At 33.7% G+C, this 24,019-nt stretch overlaps 1 protein-coding gene across 4 annotated transcripts in view; it reads left to right on the top strand.

Moving 5' to 3' along the window:
- Positions 1-24,019, top strand: part of LOC140040711 (TRAF3-interacting protein 1-like) — a 115,024-nt gene that overhangs the window by 70,704 nt on the left and 20,301 nt on the right. For 2 of the 4 annotated variants that reach the window (XM_072086845.1, XM_072086843.1), the window contains 2 exons: positions 14,588-14,666; positions 18,532-18,549. In XM_072086845.1, coding sequence (XP_071942946.1) covers positions 14,588-14,666; positions 18,532-18,549 — 97 coding nt within the window. The remainder of the gene's footprint in view (positions 1-14,587; positions 14,667-18,531; positions 18,550-24,019) is intronic. The other 2 variants (XM_072086846.1, XM_072086844.1) reach the window with 1 other exon arrangement.

Genomic DNA, 24,019 nt, shown 5'->3' with positions numbered 1-24,019 from the left:
AATTGTTACAATTTATTTTCTATGAAATTAGAGTACGTTTCAGGCAATTTTAAGCGTTTAAAAAATTGCCATGAGCTTTTTATTATCCGTATTCCCAGCGGGCAAAACACGTCATTATGCCAACGTTGTATCAACGTCGGATATCAACGTTAATTTGACGTCCAGTCACGACGTCGATGATACGTTGGATTGTAGTTGGATTTGAAAGGTGAATCGACGTTATATCAGCGTCAGATATAAACGTTACATCGACGTCCAGTCGCAATGTCGATACAACGTTGTTTTGTAGTTGGATTTGAAAGTTCAATCGACGTCAGTTTTCAACGTCAGATATCAACGTTAAAAAGACGTCCAGTCACGACGTCGATAAAATGTTGGATTTTAGTCATCTGTTTGACGTTGTTTCAACGTCAAATATAAACGTTACTTCGACGTCCAGTCACGACGTCGATACAATGTTGAAATGTACTTGGATTTGAAAGGTGAATCGACGTCGAGCAACGACGTCATTACAAGTTGGATTAACGTTGTGTTAAACGTCACGATTTCAACGTTGTATCGACGTCAAATTTAAACCATTAAATACATAATAAAAAATTTTCAATTTTTTTGGTTGAAAAACCAAAAGTAATATCGCTTTATTTCATAAACAAATTGCAGCAAATATAAATGAAAAATTGTAATAACTAATAGTAATACAGCATAACTACAATATAAATCATATAAATAACTAAGGGCCTAAACCAACAGTTCATAGGATTCTCCAACATTTTTTAGAATTCAGTGTCAGTTGTAAACGACTTAACGATTTAATACTGATACTTTACCTAGGCCTAGGTATTAAATTACATAATCCTTCAAACAAAATAAATAATGACATAAAAATCATTTATTTTTTTATAGTTTTTTAATCATATTCATATGTACTGTAAATGATAACTTGTGTAAATAGTTTTGTAGTAAGTATAAACGGCCTTTGTGAAAAACACCAAAATATGGTGATTCAAGTGTTGCATTCGTTTTTAAATAAAGTTGTTATTATTATAATTTATATATATATATATATATATATATATATAAATCCAAAGGCAAATTACTGAAAAAAATGACAATGCTGTGGGTATCAGTGGCTGGATCTCAATGGAGATACAAAAATAAAAAGCCAAAAGCTAAATCAAAACGATAAAGTAAACAGCCAGAAAAGTTAGCAGAGCTTTCGGGCAACACTAGCCCTTCATCATATATAATAGGCCTAGGCTATATGTTTAGATTTGTTTTACTATCCAGGCTACAAAATTACCAATAATAAAATACTGTAGTAGGCCTAGGCCTACTAGTGTGAAAAGAAAACTAGGCCTATTTAACTTCACTGCCAAGATAATTGATACACCAATAGCTATATTTTAAGTAACGTATTTAAACATCATAACTATAAAGAAGTGGTTATACACTCAGAGGTATTATTAATATAAATATACAGTACTGTATTATTACTACAGTAATTTACACCGGTTCACTCAATGGCAAAACGGTGATATAATTGGATATATACCAATTGTACGATTTGTAATCAACGAAAACATTTTAAACTAACCTAAAGTTTAAAAATACAAAATCTTACCAGCAAAATAATAACAAGCAACATTAACTGAAGAGCAAGATGATAGCAGTTACCAATTCAAAATTCAAATGGAGACTTCCGTTCCGTCATTGGGCGAAGCGAAGTACAGTTTAGTGAATGGAATGTGACCTAGGTTCTCCCATTGGGGTAATTAATGTCACTCGTAGTGGCTAAAACAATATAATTAATAGTTTTTATCGGAGGAGGGCTCTCTGTTTTCTGGTTCCCTGGTTTTAAGAGTCCTTAATTACAAATTCATGTAACTCAATCACCAACTACACGATGCTTCTATTTGAGTCGATGTCCAAGCGTTGGGACGACGTATGGAATCGAACCGAATGTGTAACTATCAGCAAATTATAATAATTATGTTTGACGTTCAGCTGACGTTGGATTAACAACTTGCAGATGATGTAGACATGCACCTATTTTTAATGAAAGCGTTTACACATTATAACGCAAAACGGACCACGGATTCTGTCGTTGTATCAACGTTAAATAGTGACGTTGTATCACCGACAGGTAAACCGACCTTTAATATTGTCATATTTCAACCTAATTCCAACGTTATCAACGTTTATAGTGACGTTGTTTCGACGATGGCAGACCGACCTTAAATTGTCAAACTTCAACCTGATTTCAACGTTGTATAAACGTTAAATAGTGATGATGGTAGATCGACATTAAATGATCAGACTTCAACCTGATTCGAACGTTGCATCAACGTTAATATCGTGACGTTGTTTCGATGATGGTAGATTAACATTAAAAGGGCAGCTTTCAACCTGATTTTAACGTTGTATCAACGTTAATATAGTGACGTTGTTTCGATGACGGTAGATCGATACTAAATTGTCAGACTTTCAACGTTGTATCAACGTTAAATTGGTGACGTTGTTTTTACGATGGTAGATCGAACTTATTGTCAGTATTCAACCTGATTTCAACAACGTTATATAGTGACGTCGTATCAACAGTGGTAGACCGACACTAAATTTTCAAACTTCAAACTTTCAACCTGATTTCGTCGTCGTATCAACGTTAAATAGTGACGTCGTATCGACGATGGTAGATTGACATTAAAATGGCAGCTTTCAACCGGAGTTTAACGTTGTATCAACGTTAATATAAGGACGTTGTATCGACGATGATAGATCGACCTTAACATATCAGATTTCAACCTAATTCCAACATCAACGTTAATATAATGACGTTTCGACGATGGCAGACCGACCTTAAATTGTCAGACTTCAACCTGATTTCAACGTTGTATCAACATTAATATAGTGACGTTGTTTCGACGATGGTAGATTGACCTCAAATTGTCAGGCTTCAACCTGATTTCAACGTTGTATCAACGTTAAATAGTGACGTAGTATCGACGAAGATAGATCGACTTCAGATGGTCAGGCTTAACCTGATTTCAACGTTGATACTACGTTTATAGTGACGTTGAATCAACAAAGGTAGATCGACCTTAAATGGTCAGACTTCAACCATATTTCAACGTTGTATTAATGTTAAATATTGACGTTGTATGAACCTTGAAAAGTCGAACATCGCCATAATTACAAAGTTGTATTAACGTTAAATATTGGAGTTGTATCCACGGGGGTAGATCAACATTGAATAGTCGGACATCGCCCTAACTACAACGTTGAATCAACGTTCAATAGTGACGATGTATCGACGGGGATAGATCAACATTGAATAGTCCGATATCGCCCTAACTACAACGTTGTATCAACGTTAAATATTGATGTTGTATCAACGGGGGTAGATCAACATTAAATAATCAGATATCGCCCTTATTACAACGTTGTATCGACGTCAGATTGCTACATTGTATCGACGGCGGTAGATCAACCTTGAATAGTCGGACATTGACCTTGCATTGTCAGACTTCAACCTGATTTCAACGTTGATACAATGCCAAATAGTGACGTTGTATCGACGAAGGTAAATCGACCTTTGCACTGTCGGACTTCAACATGATTTCAACGTTGATACAACGTAAAATAGTAACGTTGTATCGACGTAGGTAAATCGCCCTTGCATTGTCGGACTTTAACCAAATTTCAACGTTGATACAACGTCAAATAGTAAGGTTGTATCGACGAAGGTTAATCGACCTAGCATTGTCGGACTTCAACCTGATTTCAACGGTTGATACAACGTTAAAATGATGACGTTTTATTGACAGGGGTAGATCGACGTTGATCCGACGTTGATATCGGGTTGTTCGACGTCTCGACCTAATTTCGATGTCGATTCAACGTCGGTTTGCCCGCTGAGTTGTTTTTTTTTTTTTTATTTCTTAGTGTATGTCATACACATGATTTATAATGAAATCTAAATAAAAAGTAACTTATATCATTATTATTATGTAACAAATGTGGTTTATGACATTATATACGCAGAGGGATCTTTGATCGTATTGTGATACCGGCTCTTTTCTCTTTTTATAATGTGAATTTTGTTACAGAAGTGAATAACTTTGATATGAAACGGACTCAATTTTTTTTTGTCTTGTGTGGGTTCGTCCCACTTTTATTATAGTTCTATAAATATAAATAATATATGTATATAATATGCACATTTATATAATTCTCTTATTTATAAGGTACATTGTTAAAAAATACATATCTTTTGAACAGTATATACATAAGGCTAAGATTATTTTGATGTTAAGAAGTAACCACATTTACATTCATATACATTTTTAAAAATACAATTAATTAAAATATGTCGATGGTAGTAAACTGACGATAAAAATTGATTTAAAAAAAAAACGTACTTTGAAAAAGTTATTATTGTTGTTTTATTCTGTTTGTGTCCATTGTCTGGGTAGAGAGGCTATAAACTCAGGGGAAGAATATCAAGAATCTTCCCTTTTCACCAAGAAAAAAATGGATGAGATGAAAACGAAGAATGCAAAAGCTTGAAAAAAAGGGTGTTTAGAATGGATAGGATGGAATGATATATATAATGAAAACCGTAAGGTTAGAGTCCATACACAGTGCAAGTCCAAGGTAATATTTTGGCTCTGTGTGTATGTGAGTCGCTTCATACCCGGATGACATATCTTAAAACTAATATAGTTACTAGGCCTATATACAATGTATTTAAGAGATAAAAATAGCATTTTTTTTATTTCATTAATTTAAGGAGATTTTGCTTTATATCTCCCCATTTACATTGAGCTTTAAAGTAGTAGCACTTATACTCATTTTCAATTAAATGCTTTACTTCAGTAATAAAAAGATTCCAGATCTTTTTTTCATAGTTGTTTCCTTTTTTTTCAGGTTTTGTTAATATATGCAACTTATATATAGAGAATACAAATAATGAAATCAATTCATTTACAATTATGTTATTTGATCCAGTAATCATTGTAGTCCAAGTTATTGGGTCTTCGTTTGAAAAGCTCTTAGCTATGACATTTTTAAATTTAAGCCATATCCATTGAATTACACTGCATTTATATAACATTTGTTTTTCAGTTTCAACCTTGTTTATACATTTATCACATAAATCATTACCTACTAAGTTCCAGATTTTCAATCGTTTTTTACATGGTAGTATTCTATGCAGAAGTTTAAAATTAAATTGAGCAACTTTGGGTATATGTTTTAGTCTATAAACTTTATAGTACCAAACGTTACTCCAATCAATGTCTACCTTACCTAGTTCTATTTCCCATTTTGTTTGTGAATTTGGTATTTTTGAACATCTATTAATAAAATGATTATAGAAGACGGTTCCTTTATTTTTCATATAAAGTCGTAGACTAGGAATACTATTGTCTTCCTTTTTTGTATTACCTTTTTCAATAATTTCTTTCCACTCTTTTGGTATGGCTTTTAACAATTGCATATATTCAATTAAGGCGTTATGCCGTTTATACAGTTTAGGAAATATTTCACAAGGTGAAAGTACTCTATCATTCATGTAAATATCTCCGATTGTTTTAAACCCAGAAGATAACCATACTTTAAAATACATAGATTTATTGTTCAATACGATATGTCTGTTTTCCCATAATTGTTGGCTCTTTATTTCCATGGTAGTTTTTGGTTTTACATGTATGATATTGTTTAATTTTACAACAGACTTCATCATATTTCTATAAAATAAAGGCATACTGCCCAGGTTAGCATGCTCTTCTAAATTCAACTGCGTTATGTTAACTGTATATTCAATAGGTTGAAGGTAAAACTTTGGAATGCATTTCCATTTACCTGGATCTGGGCTTAATAGTCTCTTAACCCAGGTTAGTTTGAGAGATTCTATCAACGAAGTGAGATCTGGCATATTCAAACCACCTTCTTCCACATTTCTAATTAATGTTGTTCGTTTTATTTTTTTCTTTTTTATTACCCCAAAGGAAGTCATATAACAGTTTTTCTATTTTTGTAATTATTTCCTTAGGCACCTCAATAATACTAGCAGTATAGATAAACCTTGATATTGCTAGTGTTTTTATAATAGTAATTTTACCAAAAAAACTTAGGTTACGTCTTTTCCATAAATTTAATACATTTTCTAAGTTGGTGATTTTTTTTCTCCCAATTTCTGTATTCACATAGTTGTTTATCATAACCTACATGTATTCCTAGAAATTGTACTGGTTCACTGGACCATACAATATTGAATGGTTTTGACATATTATTTTTGTTTGAACCAATCCACATACCATTTGTCTTATTTTTATTTAGTTTTAATCCTGACACTCTACAGAATAGATCAATTTCATCGAAAAAATATTTTAGACTACTTTCATCTTGCGTAAAAATAACGGTATCGTCTGCAAGTTGAGCAATCTTTACAATGTTGTCATTTTCGTTATTGCTGTTTGGTAATGTAATTCCTTTACATTTAGGATTTTTTCTTATATTTGTGGCCATTAATTCTGTCACCAAAATAAATAGTAGCGCTGATAATGGGCAGCCTTGCCTCACGCCGCACTCCATATTAAAGCTTTCTGAGAGCCATCCGTTATTTACTATAACACAATTTGTTTCTTTATAAATTACATTTATCCATTTGATAAAAGAATTACCAAAACCGAAATGACTTAAAGTCTTAAATAATAGTACTCTATCTAATGAGTCAAAGGCTTTTGCAAAATCTAGAAATACAATTGCACCTGGCATATTGTTTAAGCTTGTAAAGTCTAGTATGTCATTTACTAGTCTTACATTTTCTCCCCCAAACCTCTTTTTTACATATCCTTTTTGATCTTCATTTACTATAGATCCTATAACATAAACGGACTCAATTTAGTTTATTTTATTGCTAATGTCAAGTCTGGGGGTCACTTCATCACACCTTAGATACTTCAAGTGTGAAGTATCATATTACAAACAAAAACTTTCATGGACTGTTTTGATAATAATTCAATGATTATCTGACAGCGAAATACAGTATTGTCATGGGACTCATAAATACCAGAAATGCAGCTGGTACTTATAAATTATAGTTGAGTTTCCATTTTAGCAAAAATGTCAAAGTGTAGTACTATAACTGCTGCTTGATTTCATCTAATAAATGAGTCATCTCGTGTGACGTAGCGGGCTAGAGCAGCAGCGTGAAAAAAGTGTCGAGGACCCCCCAAAAAAATAGTCTTGTACAACTCTGTTGTATCTATGGATTTGGCAAAAATAAGAATTTTAAAGCTATTAATATAAACGTTATAACCCTTCATAAATGGTTCCAAATATAAATATAATCCAACCATAACTTTTGAATGGATAATCAGATTTCAATCATTTAAATTGCAAAAGTTTATGTTCAGTAAGTTCCTTGTGATTAACTGACAGAAGAAGTACCATCAGTAATTTGAATTTTTACATTGGGATACCTGTTATTATACACCAAAACTACAAGCCAGATCTTTACCACATTTAAACCACTATATAGATATTATATGTGGTCATGGAACAACTTTTATTATTGATGATGATTTTAAGCCATACATCAAAACTACAAGATGGATCTTCATCATATACTTGCTTGCTTGATGTTAATGAAAAATGAAGGCTCTACCTAGAGTAGTTATGGTCATACATAAATCCTGTTTGAAAGTTACATAAATCCTTTGAATACAGCACGTCTGGTCATGTTGGACAAACTTTTTCATAAGAATTAGAATTAAACCTACATATTTTGAACATTTCGAGAAAAAAACTTAACTCTACAACTAGCAGATTTGTCTATTTGTAACACTTAATTTGCATATTTCAGCTGAGCTAATTTGCAATGTTCCCAAGGTGTTGAATTCCATCCCTTCATCATGTGTGAAAGTATTGAGACTAAAATAAAGTTTCTACCTAACTAATACCCCTTTCACACCAAAAGCAAAACTCCGGAGACACTCCGGAGTTGACGCCCCGCTGTTTTGGTGTGAAAGGTAAAATCAAGCAACTCCGGAGTTTAAAACTGCGGGGTTGAAAAGCTGAACATTCTCTGGAGAGCGAACTGCGGGGACACCCCAGCGTTTTGGTGTCAAAGGTACCAACATCAAAACTCCAGAGTTTTAGGTCAAAAGGTCATCCTCACACGATTACTTATTTATTGCTTTAGTTTTATTTCAAAATACTTTAAATATTTGTACAAAATATATAGCGGGTCTAGAAAATAATAAGTAGTATCAATAAAACATTATATTACTTCTGAGACTTTTGAAAGTAATTATTAAATTAAAAATATTATTAATTAAAATGATTCTAATGATCGTTGCTATGTAAACAAACAAAATAGAAGGCAACATTTACAATTTTATTTTATAAACCCCGGTGTTGCTAGGGTTGGTGTGAAAGGGGTATCTCCGGAGTTTCTCGACTATTTGAATGGTCATAAACCCTGGGGTGTCTCCGGAGATCACTCCGGAGTTTTGGTGTGAAAGGGGTACTATAGTAGTTATGGAAATACGTAGTAAATCCTGTGAAAATTACCTAATCAGTTGAAAATAAGGTCAACTACGGCATTTCTGGTCATTTTTAGGCAACAGGTTCCATAAGAAATATATATTCTGAAAAATTTTGGAAAAAAATTAACTCTCTACACTAAGCGGTTGGCGTTCTATGGGTACCCTATATTTTACCCTTAATTTGCGTATTTTAGCTAATTTGCATATGTTATATGTAAGGTGTGACCGAGGTGTGATTTGGAGAATGTAATCACATCATATGTTTTCAATTTGTCTGACTTTACCTGATATATAGAAAAATATTGTATTATAAACAGCCATTTTGATTTATGGACATTAAACCTAATTTCTTCAACTATTTGGTTTCATAAACACGTTTAAAATCCCATATAATTTCTTTAATTTAAATAAAAATTATCTTAAGGTAATTATCATTGCACCATTTAATATTAGTGTATAGAGGGCACACTAACATCTTATTTTCATCAAGTCACAATGGCATAATTGTTTTTCTGTGCGCAATATTCTAACGTATGACTGCCTTCACGGCGGATAACCTAACTCATCCATAGTGACGAGTTCAAATCTAGTTCTTTTTTAAATGGTCACATATCATGAGGAGCTTTACATCACTGTCAGTCATTCTGATAGGGAAATTAGCTTAAATAAGCTTAAATATACAAATTAGGGTGAATATTACAGGGTTACCATTATCTCAAATACTATTAGTCCGGAGAGAGATTTTTTTACTTATTTATTCAGAATGTACAGTACATATATTTATATTTACTGAATGAAACAAATATGCATTGATATTACAGTCATCCCATATCTTGAAAACCACTAATGCAAGAGAGTTCATTTTTTCACAGCCATATTCAGAATTTACATATTTATATTTGCTCTCAGGGGCAGTCGCAGAACTACTGTATTTTAAGGGGGTTGCCCAAGAGTCCAGGACCGGCCGTAGATACCGAGTATTTGCGAAGCGAATTTTGTTAAATGACACCTGTAGAGGGCCGGAAATGGTTCTTTCGCACGTAAAATTCACAATAAATGACACTTAGTTCGTCGGAAATGACACTCTATAAAGATTTCTCAATGAGCATCAGGTAATTTTCGAAAATGAAAGTTTAAATTGTAGAACCAACATTAGAGAAAACGTTAAAACGCTTTTCACAAATTTTTAAAATCCACTTAATATTTAATTTAAATTCTTTTAGCTTCCTTTTGGGGTGCCAAAGGTCAGTAAAAGCATTTTCAGTAATTTTTTCACTAAAAGTATGACCAAATATAGATATGTATATTCTGAACATTAAAGGTCACTTTATTTTTTAAATTGAACACCGTCATGAATACCATCAGACCTCATGCAATGTGTTTTGCACAATGCACACAGTATTTTATTTACATTTTTGTCTCCACTAAATCTGATTAAAATGGCCTAAAATTACAATAGAATGGCAGCCCCTGTCCCCCAACCAAGTGATGCTCGCCAAGTGACGCCACTGGTGTTACAACATGGTACCAGATTCATGGATTCTCAAATGTCTAGAGATGGTTGACGGAGCGAAGAACATGATATCTGTGATAAGGAATAGCATGTCAAATTGGAAAACGGTACTGACATCAAGCGGAACAGATATCGGGCAAGTGGACATCAAAAGAGGAATTTTCCAAGGACACTCACTATCACTTAACTGTTTCTGTTTGTCCTAATCAAACTAGACAAATTATGGCAATGAATTGAAGTATGCATACCAAAAGTAACGTTATAAGACTTACCGAGGAATGATGGAGGAAGAGGGCTTTATCAGCATTGGGGACTGTGTAAGGAAGTCATTACATGGCTACCTAAAAAATATTGTGGATGCTACAACCTGCTTTGAAGAAGGTGAAAAAGAAAATCTTATCAGAAGATGTGGCAAGAGGAGAAAATCAAGGCCTGGAAAGAGAAAACCTTGCATGGAGAGTTTGTGCGGCAAACATCACTTGAAAAATCTTGGAGATGGCTTATAAATGATTTTTTGTAGGAGACAGAAGGTTTGATAGTAGCTGCTCAAGAACAAAATAATAAAGATGAAATACAGTATAGATAAAGATTTCAGAAACACTGTTACGTAGATTTTGTGGAGACTCTACTGAAACTGTAAGACACATTATCAGTGGATGCATGATGCTAACCCAGATAAGTGTAGAGAGCATCATGACAAGGTAGCATTGCGGGTACACTGGAAGATTTGCAGAAAATATGGAATAGAATGTACTGACAAATGGTAGGCCTATGACAATCAGATATTAGCAGCAGAGAATAAATAAAAATTACTTGGGACATGACAGTTCACACTGATAAGAAATTAAAAACACAATCAACCTGATATTATTGTAATGAAATGTAGGCCCACACATGAGTGGACATTGGTTAACAAAGCTGTGCCAGCTGACCAAAACATCATAAACAGAGAGAAAAAAAAGTTAGAAAATACCAAGAACTGGCTTTTGAAATCATAATTGGCGCTTTTGGAAGAATTTCAAAAATGCAAAAATCATGGCATGAAAAATTGTTATTTCTGTCTTGACAAATCTATATATAAATTATGATTAATTCTGACATAGGCGAGGAAAATGGAAAAACTTCGGTATAAACTTGGATACATACGGTACCTTCTATCTTAGATGTACCGCAAAACATAGATTTGATAAGATTAGTTTTCAGTACTACGCTATTGTTTCATATTTCTATCTTAGGAAGATATAATAAATGGTTTTATAACAACATTTTTTATTTCATCAGTATATTTTCAATTCAATTTCAATTGTACGCGAGTCGAAGTAATTTCCTGGTTCACGATAAGTTCACATGTTCACCTTGCAACTTCTTGGTTTCAACTAAGTCGAGACGATTCGGCCCCTGAGACGATTCGGCACACTTAAATTTATCGACTTTGAAGCATTTTATAAGCAAAAAATAAGCTTTTCCCCAAACTTTATTTTCAGAGAGACTATGGGGTAGTACTACTAGGGATAAAGATGCAATAAAGCAAATATTTTGAAAACATTGTTGAAAATAATCATTTTTTAGTCACGCGATCGAACGATGTAAACAAGTTATGCCCTCTGTTGGCCGCTTGGCAAATTCACGAAATAAACAAGGTTTTCGAAGTAATAAATTGAATATAAAATTACCTTTTTCAAGTAATTTATTATATATATTATATTAACATTCTCAATATCAATAAAATACGGATTGTTAAACACCTTTAAAAATTTGATAAATACCAAAAAAAAAATGAATATGAATTTGGTCAAAAGTGAGACGTTTTGGCCCACAAAGTGGGATGTTTCGTCCCACCAAAACTGGGCCGAATAGTCCCGGGCCGAATCGTCCTGGAACCTAGCTATATAGCCATTTTAGTTTTTGGTTTATTTTCGGATTGGAAGGTTCGGTATTTAAAGCATAAAAATTACACTGCAAATTAATAAAGATCAAATTAAATATACGCCATAAAGCATCGGAATATATTGTGGGGAATAGTATTATAAATTACATAGGGAGATCTGATGATAAGACATTTTGTTTAAAAATGAAATCCCGATAGCCGAGTTTTATTGAGTAAGCTGGCAGGAATAACTGTAGGCTGTCTGTGTCCCGTTAGGACCGGGATGTCTGCCCATGTTGCAAGCCGTCTAAACGTCTTCTTGCCGCGGAAGATGTTTAAATTAAATAATGTATTCATTATTAGGATGACATTTATTTTAATAAACGCCTCCCCAATATACATCACTTTGAATAATAATCTATCTACTAAACGCCCATCCACAATTATACACACAATGGTAACACAATGATAGTATTTGTAGTAGAATTTATCACACTGCTATCTACAATTTACCAAGCATTTTTGTTATTTATTTTAATAAACGCCTCCCCAATAAAACATCACTTTGAATAATAATCGCTCCGCCGCCTTCCCACCCCCAAAACCCAACTATCTAATAAACGCCCATCCACATTTATACACACAATATTGTATTCTAAATATATTTAAAGTTCAACACAATGATACTATTTTTAGTCGAATTTATCGCACTGTTATCTACAATTTACCAAGCATTTGTTATTCTTTTTTACCACTATTACTTGTTTCTGTTTTATATTTTCTTGCTGTTCTTTACCATGTGCTTTAAATCAACTTATTATAAATTCAAATGAAGAAAATTTTGTTGGACAATTATAAGATTCAAATTAATGTTAAAAAGGCTGCACTAAAGTAAATAGGGAAAGTATGTTTTTATGTACATTAGTGTTTTAATTAGATGTTCCAACAATACTGTGCTTGTATTATATAGAAAAGAAATTTTGTAAATATTATTTTTAATTGATTACTTTGAATATGTGTTTCAAAATGACCAGCAGCTCACTCTTTACGCATCTTAATTCCATTTTAAATCAACATTCAATAACATGCTATACTCTTTAACATGTTTTATTATCAAACAGAACATTGGCGTGTAGAAATATCGCTACTCATTTATTATTTATGTATATGTATATGAAAGCGGGACAAAAATTACAGTACAATAATAATAATTTAGTTTATATTATGATCAACAAACCGTTAATTTGCTGTTCTTCACCAGCAAACACACTAGGGTTGTTTACCAATGGAGTTTACAACCTTCACATTACGAATCCAGTAATATCCTATTACCGTCACCCGGCCTGACGTCAATCCACCATCAAAGTCGACTTGAGCATGCGACTGCAGCCATGTACATGGCCTTGTTTTATTAAATATATAATATTAAATTTATTTAGCCGATAAACATTTTGGCAGACGTTCCTTTATAATAGCTACGTGTTTTTGCCGCAACAATGACGTATGATCGTTTTCCATTTATTTTTTCATTCAGTGAAATGATCATATACACGTTAATGTTTAAGGCAATTAAATTTTAATAATAGTAATAGTCTTCATCACACAGGACTATAAGCAGCCACTGACATCTTCCATGTACAACACCTCAATTATTTACTTAGCTCGTATACCAAAATTAAATACGGTGGAAGCTGTTCTTTTTTCGTACGAGTCTACATATATTATACTTTTTGGGCCAGTAGTTTTTGCCATTATAGTATTGATCATTATGATTGGTATCTAAAAATGTAATAAAACTGGGTTTTAAAATGTACTATAAAAATATGGTGCACGGTTTGATACTGTGTATTCTTGGCAGGTATTTTATTGATGGTGCCTTAATCATCGTCATATTTAAAACCTATGTCAGAAAGTGATTTTGACAAGGACATTTTTGGATAGCATGCCCATTGAGGTGGTAGCTCACTCAGCTATCAGAGGAGCAGTTGCAACTCCTACTGTGCTAAGGTTGGAGCATCTATAAATGGTTCCATGAATAGATATGATTTGATAAATGTGATTGGAAATCATGTTGGATTAATTAGTCAAGAATCTGTAAAAACTGCGGGGAATGAGGTGTCTAGAATCTAGTTGGAACAAGAAATATTTTGTAAAGCAGAAAAATAGACATGCAAAGGGAATTTGAGTTAAGGAAATTAGAATTAGTTAATCAAAGGGTCACACCATTCTTAAGGCATTTTTATTTGTAGGAGAATTCATTGATTGACATGATTTACAATTTTTACTATTTTCATATGTGGAGGGTATTTATTTAACAAATAAATGCCTCTCTAAAACATCTCACGTTTATTCGGATAATTACGGTATAATACTTTTTTTTCGCTGTGTGATTTTAATCAAAACACTAATATGGAATAATGGTTTTGAGAAAAATATTTATTTATACATTGAAACATTTTATTTCACATTTTCTATTGTTACTTGTCTTTTGTATTATGTTGAATTGTAAATATTTTTACAATTGGTACAGCTTTTACAATTTGATTTATTATTGTTCTTTGTTTCTTTGCCTGGTTTATTTTTAAATTTTATTAAATAGTACATCCTGTAATTTAATAACAAATAATTAGTTGTTCAAATTTTATATTTTTATAGTCTAAAGAAGGTAGTGGCCGAATGCCAAGACCATCCTCTGCCAAGGGAAAAAGAAGTCGACCAATGAGAGATACTGATGGTGTGTATTGATCATTTTTGTGTTTTAAACTAAAATTAAGTAAATAATCTCTCTTTAAATAAATACAGTGTTCTTATTTGTTTTCAAACAACAACAAGAATTAAATATTGTATATCTATGTTGAATATCATTTGGTTTATTTTGTGTTATGTTATAATATTTCAGTGAAAATTGTACTGTGTTATTCCTGTTATCCCACATGTGGCGGCGAGGCTTAGGCACCATTGCCGATGTACTATAGTAGAACTATTTTAAACTCTACATTGTTTCCTTTTTGTGACAAATTGGCAACAAATACGAATACAATGTTAAATCTAGCCTATAATTTTGTTTGAATTTTAAAATAAAAGAGCTTACTATACAAAATTTACAAATTATTTAACATATACAATGCTTGATTGAAAAATCGGTCCATCAGTTCATTTAAATTTAATAAGTTTTAGGCGTGAAGAGCTTCTATGGTTATTTTAATTTTTTTATTTTGGTTTTCAACATTTATATCTCACGCTCAAGCGAGCATTCCAATAAAGTTTCACATTTAACCATCCAATAACATCTAATAAATAAATAACCGGTAACAATAAACGAATAAATACTACCTCAATCATCCCTAGATATTGATCACCTTCAATAATCTTGCACATCCCATAACAATGAGGTGGCTATTTCATTCACACTCTGTACATTATTGTTCTTAACATATTTCTGCAACCGTCCTTTTTATATAACAGTCTCAGATTTACTGATGTGTCATTATACTAGTAGGTAAGCATCGCAGCTCCTCTTCTTCCCATTCAATTTCAATATACTGTACTGTAATCTAAGCTATCTATCACTTCCCAAAATGCTGTCTTGTACTCACAAGTGTTCTGGTTTCCAAATATTCTGGTTATTCCATTAGTCAAGCCTTTCAATCGGATACAACTCAATTAGCAGCAGTAAAAGAAAACTCAATTTATAAGTAAGGAGTTTTTATTACCAGGCTACAATATCGCTAAAGTAGGCATCAAAATATCTGTACATTTGTTCCCATTATTTTCTCGGCTTAGCATAATACCCCACCAATCAAGTACCACCACAACTTTAATTCACTTTTAAAATCTCCCATTCAAGAACAATGTCTGGGGATATACATTTTCTATTAAGTTTAACTACATAAACTGAGGTAAATCCACACCTACATTATCACTACCTTTGATTGCTTCAATTTGAAACCTGTGTGGCTGAAGCACCAGTGTCCAGCAAGTTAAGGTGAACTCCCGACCATATAGGTATGTTTCAAACTTATATACACTCCAGATTATTGATTATTGATAAACATTTCTAATTTCTTTCTCCATTATAGAATATGTTTTTTCTCAGGGTAGTAACTTCTTGCTGGCAGGGACAGGGTCACAGGGAATTTTTTGTTTTCATAACTTTAGAGGAGTACCACTCCGAATCCCTCATCGCAAGCGTATGTTAATTATTTTGTTAAGGTGGCCAAATACTGTACGAGCTTTGCTCTTTTTTGGTCATCCTTCCATTTTTGCATTTTATTCATTATACTATGTTTTATATTGTAAAATAAAAACTGAAACTGAAGAATAAACGGTTTAATTAACTCTGGAGACAAAGAATAGGTTTACTGGTTAGTTTTTGCTTTCCAGTATTTTAATCAAAACAATTGTAGAAGCACATGGAGCACTTGATGATTCAATTACTGCCGCAATATCCTATAAGACTTGTGTTGCCCAACCAATCCAGGTGAAACAGACATACTTCCTGGACCAGATCCCTTCCATGTTGCACTCATGACCACAATTTTCCAGGGTTTGGAAATGATTAGTGTTAATTGTAACATTGGATTGTTGCTGCTGTGAATTTAAAGACTTGGGTTCCTCCTGAGCAGGACCAGTATATGGATTATGTAAGCCAGCACATTTATTTACATCTTGTCTACAATGTTTTGCTAAGTGACCCATTCCATGACATCTATAAGGCCAGTATTTGGTTTAAATGGTAGGCCTAGTTGTGGCCAAATAATTTCTTCCTAATGTCCTCTTGACCACATCCATATCAGTAAAGTGCTCTATCAATAGAAGGTCTTTCAGTCAATCATGTTGCTTCTGCCAATTTAATCCACCTGGTCATATAATTTCCTATCTTTGCTGTGAATTGATGTCCACTTTCTCCTGTCTCTGGTTTCGCCAATCGAAGTTTATTTCGGAAACCATCTGCTTTTAACTGAAATCTCTTCAGGAGTGCGGTTTTCAATGTCCGGTAACAATCTGTATCCTGCAGAATACATTTCGAGAGATAACCCATTAAAAAAGCACTTAAATTTATAGCCCAGTATTCAATACTCCATCCCTGACTGTCTATCTTTCATATCGTTTCAAATAGGAATCAAGGTCACCTTTTCCCTCATTGAGAGTTCGAGCAATTGCCTTTTGGTGATTGGGTTAACTGTTTTAACTCAAGGAGTTTCCCCTCTTTCTAATTTTACATTTTTTAACATAACTGCATTTCTAATATTTGTTGGTCATTTGTGCGCAATTCTAATTTGTGAGCCCTCGCCTCTCGTTTCTCATTCGTTTTTCTTTCTTTTCCAATTCCTCACTTTTCTCTCTCTCACTGACAAACTCTCGCAACCCCATGCCGCTATATGCCAGCGGCCATTTAAAAATTTGGCAGCCATTTTGAAAATTAGCAGCCATCTTGAAAATTAATGGCAACTATCCAATGGGAGCTACTGAATATATAATTGGTAGGTTTGATTGATGGCTATTTTGAGATTGGTAGCCATTTTGAAATTAGTGGCGGCCATTTTTAAATTTTGAATTTTCATTCTATCGGTCGATATGGCTCCCATTTTCGAAAGTACAAACTTATGGTATTTGGGTTCATTACAATATAAGAGATGGTCACAATTTATTATGTATAAAAGACAGACGGGATAACAATGCAGGCCTTGTCTTTTAAGGCGAGTGAGTGCGATCACTCACCTAACACACTCCTAAACTGCCCTTGAGGAGTGCGATTTACAACACGCCTTAATTTAATAAACTTCTACACACGAAAATACAAACAGCACACCTACAGCACCCCTAAATGTATTGAGGATTGCAATTTGTAGCACACCTATGATTGGGATAACAATGCATTAAAAGTTATTATTGCAAACAAATCATACAATGCCTGTTAATATTTTGTATTAATATTAAAATAAAGAAAGAATTAGGACGAGAATCCAAATTCGTTCAACCGTGAGCCCTCATAGACTCTCTTTTCCCAGACGTTTTTTGGGTCCAATATCTTTGACCTACTGTATAAATTAGCTGAATTTCAAAAGTTTCAGTCATAGCTATATAGCTTTCGCATTAATAAAGCTTCTTTATGATTATCTCCTCTGGGAATATAGCTGCCTAAAGGCATGGCGCGAAAATATATATATTTATCAATCCAAAACCATGTAGTTTACTTTATTTTTGTTCTGTACAGTAGGCCAGACTATATTTACACAAAATGTGTACTACTGATATGATTGTTAAATATATTTAGTCCATTCCAAAAACCACCCTCACCATGGCATATGCTTGTACCCTAATGAAACTTACACAGTACAGTTCAGAATTTCTTGATGTTACGTCGTTAAAAATCTTGGATTTAGCCAGAAAATTTTATTAGATATGCAATTTGTATCCACCTCATGCCAGAAATTTGTTACCATGAATGTGATTTTTGACTGGATTAATGTACAGTATTTTTATTTTTATATAATTGCCATTTCCTTTTTTACATTATAATGAATGAATTGTTGATACAAAGAATGATCAATTTGGTTAATATAAAATGCTTTATATATGTTTTTTTCTTCAATTAGATTCTGATTCGGATAAAGGTATGTTTCGATACTCTAAAACATGGTCTTTAGCTTCTTTTTCTTTCTTTGTTTATATCTTACGGTGTTATATAGTCTTATGTTGCAAAGGTATATTTTGCTAATGTGATTTATCGTTTCTTCATATTTGTATAGTGCAGTTGGTTACCCTTTATAGTACTCTGTAGATTCTGTATGTAGAAAATTCTTCATAAGTCTTATAAACAGTATTGCCTTTAATTTTTTTTATTGCTTGATTTATTATGTTTTTGAGTTCAAGTGGGACTAGCCTGTATGCAATTATTTATTTGACCAACAAAGCCATAAGATAAAATATACAGAGATGAATTTTTAGACCGAATCACCACAAGGCCGAATTCTCTCAGGGCAGAATCGTCCCGCTACACTGCTAAATAGTAAAGACAGATTTTCCATCTATCAGGTCTACCGGATCGAGGCGTGGGGGGTGTGACAAAATATTATTTTCACTCTGCTATGTTCGACAGACATGCTTGAAATGGCAATCACGCATGCAGTCATTTGATGTGTGCTCGCTAAAACAATTATTGTTTATCGAAAGTTGAATACTGAAAAAATATCGAAAGTTGAAGACTTAAAAAATATGGCACATACGGATGCATGTGGCGCAGGGTGTTGGACGTTGGACTACTGATCGTGAGACCGAGGTTCGAATCCAACTCTCGCCGCATTGCTTGTATCCTTAGGCAAGATACTTTACTTACGTTTGCCTCTCTCCACCCAGGTGTATAAATGGGTACCCGGTTACATCAAGACACAACTTTGCGCTGATTACTAGCTGCATTATGGGAGTATGTTTCCATACGTGTTTGATCCAAAAAATGACTGGGGTAATGTTCAGCGCTTAGAGAAGATTGCTTGTAGAGCGCTATATACGAATGAACTTTTATTATTATTATATAACCACAGACAGTTCCCAGCGGGCAAAACCTGTTGGATTAACGTAGAACCCTGACGTCGACACGCCGTTGAATGTAGTTGGATTTGAAAGGTGAATCGACGTAATCTTTGTGACGTTGTGTCAGCGTCAGATATAAACGTTACATCGACGTCCAGTCGCAACGTCGATTCAACGTTGTTTTGTAGTTGGATTTGAAAGTTGAATCGATGTCAGTTGTCAACGTCGGATATCAACGTTAAAAAGACGTCCAGTCACGACGTCGATAAATGTTGGATTTTAGTCATATGTTTGACATTGTTTCAACGTCAAATATGAATGTTACTTCGACGTCCAGTCACGACGTCGATACAATGTTGAAATGTACTTGGATTTGAAAGGTGAATCGACGTCGAGCAACGACGTCATTACAAGTTGGATTAACGTTGTGTTAAACGTCACGATTTCAATGTTGTATCGACGTCCAATTTAAACCATTACACATAATAAAAAATTTTCAATTTTTTTGGACCAAGTAATATCGCTTTATTTCATAAACAAATTGCAGCAACTATAAATGAAAATTGTAATAACTAATAGTAATACAGCATAATTACAATATAAATCATATAAATAACTAAGGGCCTAATCCAACAGTTCATAGGATTCTTCAACATTTTTTAGAATTCAGTGTCAGTTGTAAACGACTTTAACGATTTAATTAATAATACTGATACTTTACCTAGGCCTAGGTACTAAATTACAAAATAAATGATGACATAATATACCTAGCTAGTTTGGGCTCCAGACGGAGTTTTGTCTTAATATTAGTAAAAATATAAATATTTTTGCACATATGGCGTTTCATACATGTATTACTTGAGTTTGGATACTCCGTCTGGGGAAACACGCATAAGTCACGTGGTTTGACCCCAAGAATTCTTGGTGCATAAACTATCCAGTTGACTAGTTTCAGCCGCATGCCATTGGCTACTCACTCGCAGGCAGTTTTAATATTCATATTTCAGAATTTCAAAGACTCAACATCTAAGATGATACGCATGCGCTATGCTACGTTTAGACAATGTGTACTTGGGTATACATTGATGAAAGTTTCTGAAGGCTATAAATGATTTTATATGCCTAGTTGTCTGGTAAACATTTGATGGGATTTTTCCCAAGAACATGAAAACTCGTCTTGATATGATAGGCTAGCTTCTCCGCCAAATCAAACATTGAATGGATCATATTATGCGGAGATAATTTGATTTTATAATTCACACCCAGACCCTGTCCTGTTCTGTGTTTGTGGTGGTGTAGCCCTGTTGTGTGCCGGTCGGTGGTGGTATGTACCTTATTTATTGGCATTTTATTTGGCATGTCATACGTACGAGTTGAGTAGCCCTACGAAGGAGGACTAAACAATTAATAAACAAAACAACTTGGCAACACGATTTTATATTTTATCAACAGTTGTTCAGTCTCGATCGTACATTCAGCACTGTACGTACTCGATCTTTTTCATTTTGAAACAAAATGATCATTGGTTGATTCAAAATCCATATTTACATACCGCCCGCCCCATATAGCCAAATACGGTATGATAACCTACGTCATTCTTATCGGAGGTTTGCGGTCTGCAAATCGATTTCTATACGTGTTTCACAAGTCTGTATTTTCAGATAAAAATCGCGGTCGAAATAAAAACAAATAAATAAAAAAAAAAGACAATAAATACAGACTTGGGGCAAGTCTATATACCTAGCCTACCTAGGCCTAAAAATCATTTTTTTTTGTATAATTTTTTAATCATATGTACTGTAAATGATAACTTGTGTAAATAGTTTTGTAGTAAGTAACGGCCTAAGTTGTGAAAAACACCAATATGGTGATTCAAGTGTTGCATCCGTTTTTAAATAAAGTTGTTATTATTATAATATAGGCCTAGGCTATATGTTTAGATTTGTTTCACTATCCAGACTACAAAATTACCAATAATAAAGTACTGTAGTAGGCCTAGGCCTACTATTGTGAAAAGAAAACTAGGCCTATTTAACTTCACGACTACAAGCAATATTGCCATGCCAAGATAATTGATACACCAATTCTAATTCTATATATGTAGTAAAGACAAAGTATATTAATATTTATTGATTAGGCCTATCCTACTAATTATTAATAATAATAATTTAATAGGCAACAAACAAACAATCAATAGGCCTCCTATAGGCATAGGACCTACCTGGGCTTAGGCTAGCCCAGATATTTTTTTTATTTTTTTAAATATAAATTTTAAATTTACAAATTTGACTTTACTCTCTTTTTGATTAAGGTGCAGAATCTTGACAGTAGCAGCTCTAGTCTCTCTCGCTCTCTCTCTCTCTCTCTCTCTCTCTCTGTAGACTCTGCTGTAAACAGTTGACACCACTTGTTTCTTCTTCTCTGTTGTTTTTTTGTCTTTCGTTGTGGCTGTGTTCCAATTAAAAGAGGGATAAATTATATTTTTCTTAAATTTTCAGTGTAGTAGGCTACATCTTAGCTTCATAAAACTACAGACCAGCATGCGATATCAAATGGCGATTAATATGGGATTATATTTAGCAGTATTAAAGCTATAACCAACATATAGAAATGAATACATATTACAATACTCTTATAATGACAACAGAAGTCTAAATTAATCAATACATATTTATTTTACGAGATTTAAGGTAATACTGTAGCTATATTTTAAGTAACTTTTTAGTAATTTTAACTATTTAAACATCATAACTATAAAGAAGTGATTACACTCAGAGGTATTAGACTGTGGGCTCAAACACGGGACCCTCCCCCCCCCTCCCCTGGGGATTTTTCGGGACCAGTATTTTTTTTAACCCTACCCATATACGAACTAAAATCAGGTTGTCTGCACATTGCGCAGTGGTGCGTATTCCCGTGAGGGCGCGTTTTCAAAATGGCTGCCCATAGGCTCAGGTGCCTCTATCTTGGCAACCACTCATGGTAGAGACTTATAAATGGTCTCAAATTGTTTACAGTTAGCACATTTCTATTTGCTCTAATGAAAAGTTTTGTAAAAATTTGACCGGAAATGACATTTTTGTCACTCTGACCTTTGACCCGGTTTTGTCATATCTCTATAACTACTGGTAGTACACATTTGGAATTTGTCGCAAATTGTTTGGAACATGTGGTTTTATACTTGCTCTAATGGAGAGTTTTATGTAAAGGGGACTGGGAATGCCATTTCTGACCGTTTTGTCAAAATGGCTGCCAACAATTCTAATAAAAGTGCACTATTGGGTTTTTTTCTATATTTTAAAGACATAACATTGACTTTACATGATAGACACTTGTAAATGATCTCAAATTGTTTACAATATGCATATTTCTATTTGCTCTAATGAAACATTTTGTCAAAAAATTACCGGAAGTGACATTTATGACCTTTATGACTTTTGACCTGGTTTTGTCATATCTCTCTAACTACTGGTAGTATACATTTGGAAATTGTTGCAAATTTTTCAGAACATGTGGTTTTATAGTTGCTCTAGTAGAATGTTGTATGGAAAAGTAACTGGAAATGCCATTTCTTACTATTTACAATAAACAGTCAAGGGAAAAATGGCAAAATTTGTCCTACTTTCTAGGATTTTTATCAGATAATCTATATTGTTTTGACTACTCTTGTAACATGAACACAGTGCTGATTTTGCCATTTTTCCTCTAACTGTAAAAGTTTCAATAACAAGATTATCTAGTCTTCTTCCGTGTCAAAAAAAATGTCCATCAAGTTGTTAAATTCAGTTTGCTCATCATCATCCTCCTCCTCATCCTCCTCTTCCTGTTCCTCTACCAATACGTCAACCAGCTCATGTGGCATCATATCACCTTCCGTCCACTTCAAGTCCAACTTTTCATTTTGAATACACCATGCCCGTCTGGTTGAGGGATATTTGGTACGGCTTGGTGTGCTTGGTACCAAATAAACGCTTGATAATTAGATCTTTTAACATGCATTTTTAGAGCATCTCGGCATGCCAGCATAGGTCGAAAGTATTGCACCTGGCTTGACACTAAATCTTTCCAGAAATTTATCATGTCGCAAAGTGTTAATGTCAGTTACAGTAGATTTAGTGTTGTAAAGACGGCACACAAAATGCTCCAAGCTTTCATGAGTTTCATCTGCAATTTCCAATGATCGGCCAAGAGTCAGAAATGCACCAAGAAATTCCTGGTGCTGTTTGAGGATCTTCAAAGGTAGTAGTTTCCCCTTACGAACAAATGCACTGGTTGTGTCACAACCACTGAATGCATGTAATGCGGGAAGGGCATGACACACATCATTTCCCACATCACTTATGACTTTATGCACATCTACAAGACGTCTTTTATTGCCAACACCTGTATCAAATAGTATTGTTTGAGTCAGTTCCTGGGTGTGATAAAGCAGAAGAATGAAGACATCTGTGTCTGGAGATCGAATGATTATGGTAGAATTGGATGATGAATTTCTGGCAATTTGCAGACAGTGGAGAATCAACTTCGTATCAGCCTCTTCCTGTGTTGACGATA

Source organism: Antedon mediterranea, chromosome 2 (assembly GCF_964355755.1).
Source record: "Antedon mediterranea chromosome 2, ecAntMedi1.1, whole genome shotgun sequence".
NCBI classification, from domain to species: domain Eukaryota; kingdom Metazoa; phylum Echinodermata; class Crinoidea; order Comatulida; family Antedonidae; genus Antedon; species Antedon mediterranea.
This window is presented reverse-complemented; position numbering and strand designations above follow the sequence as displayed.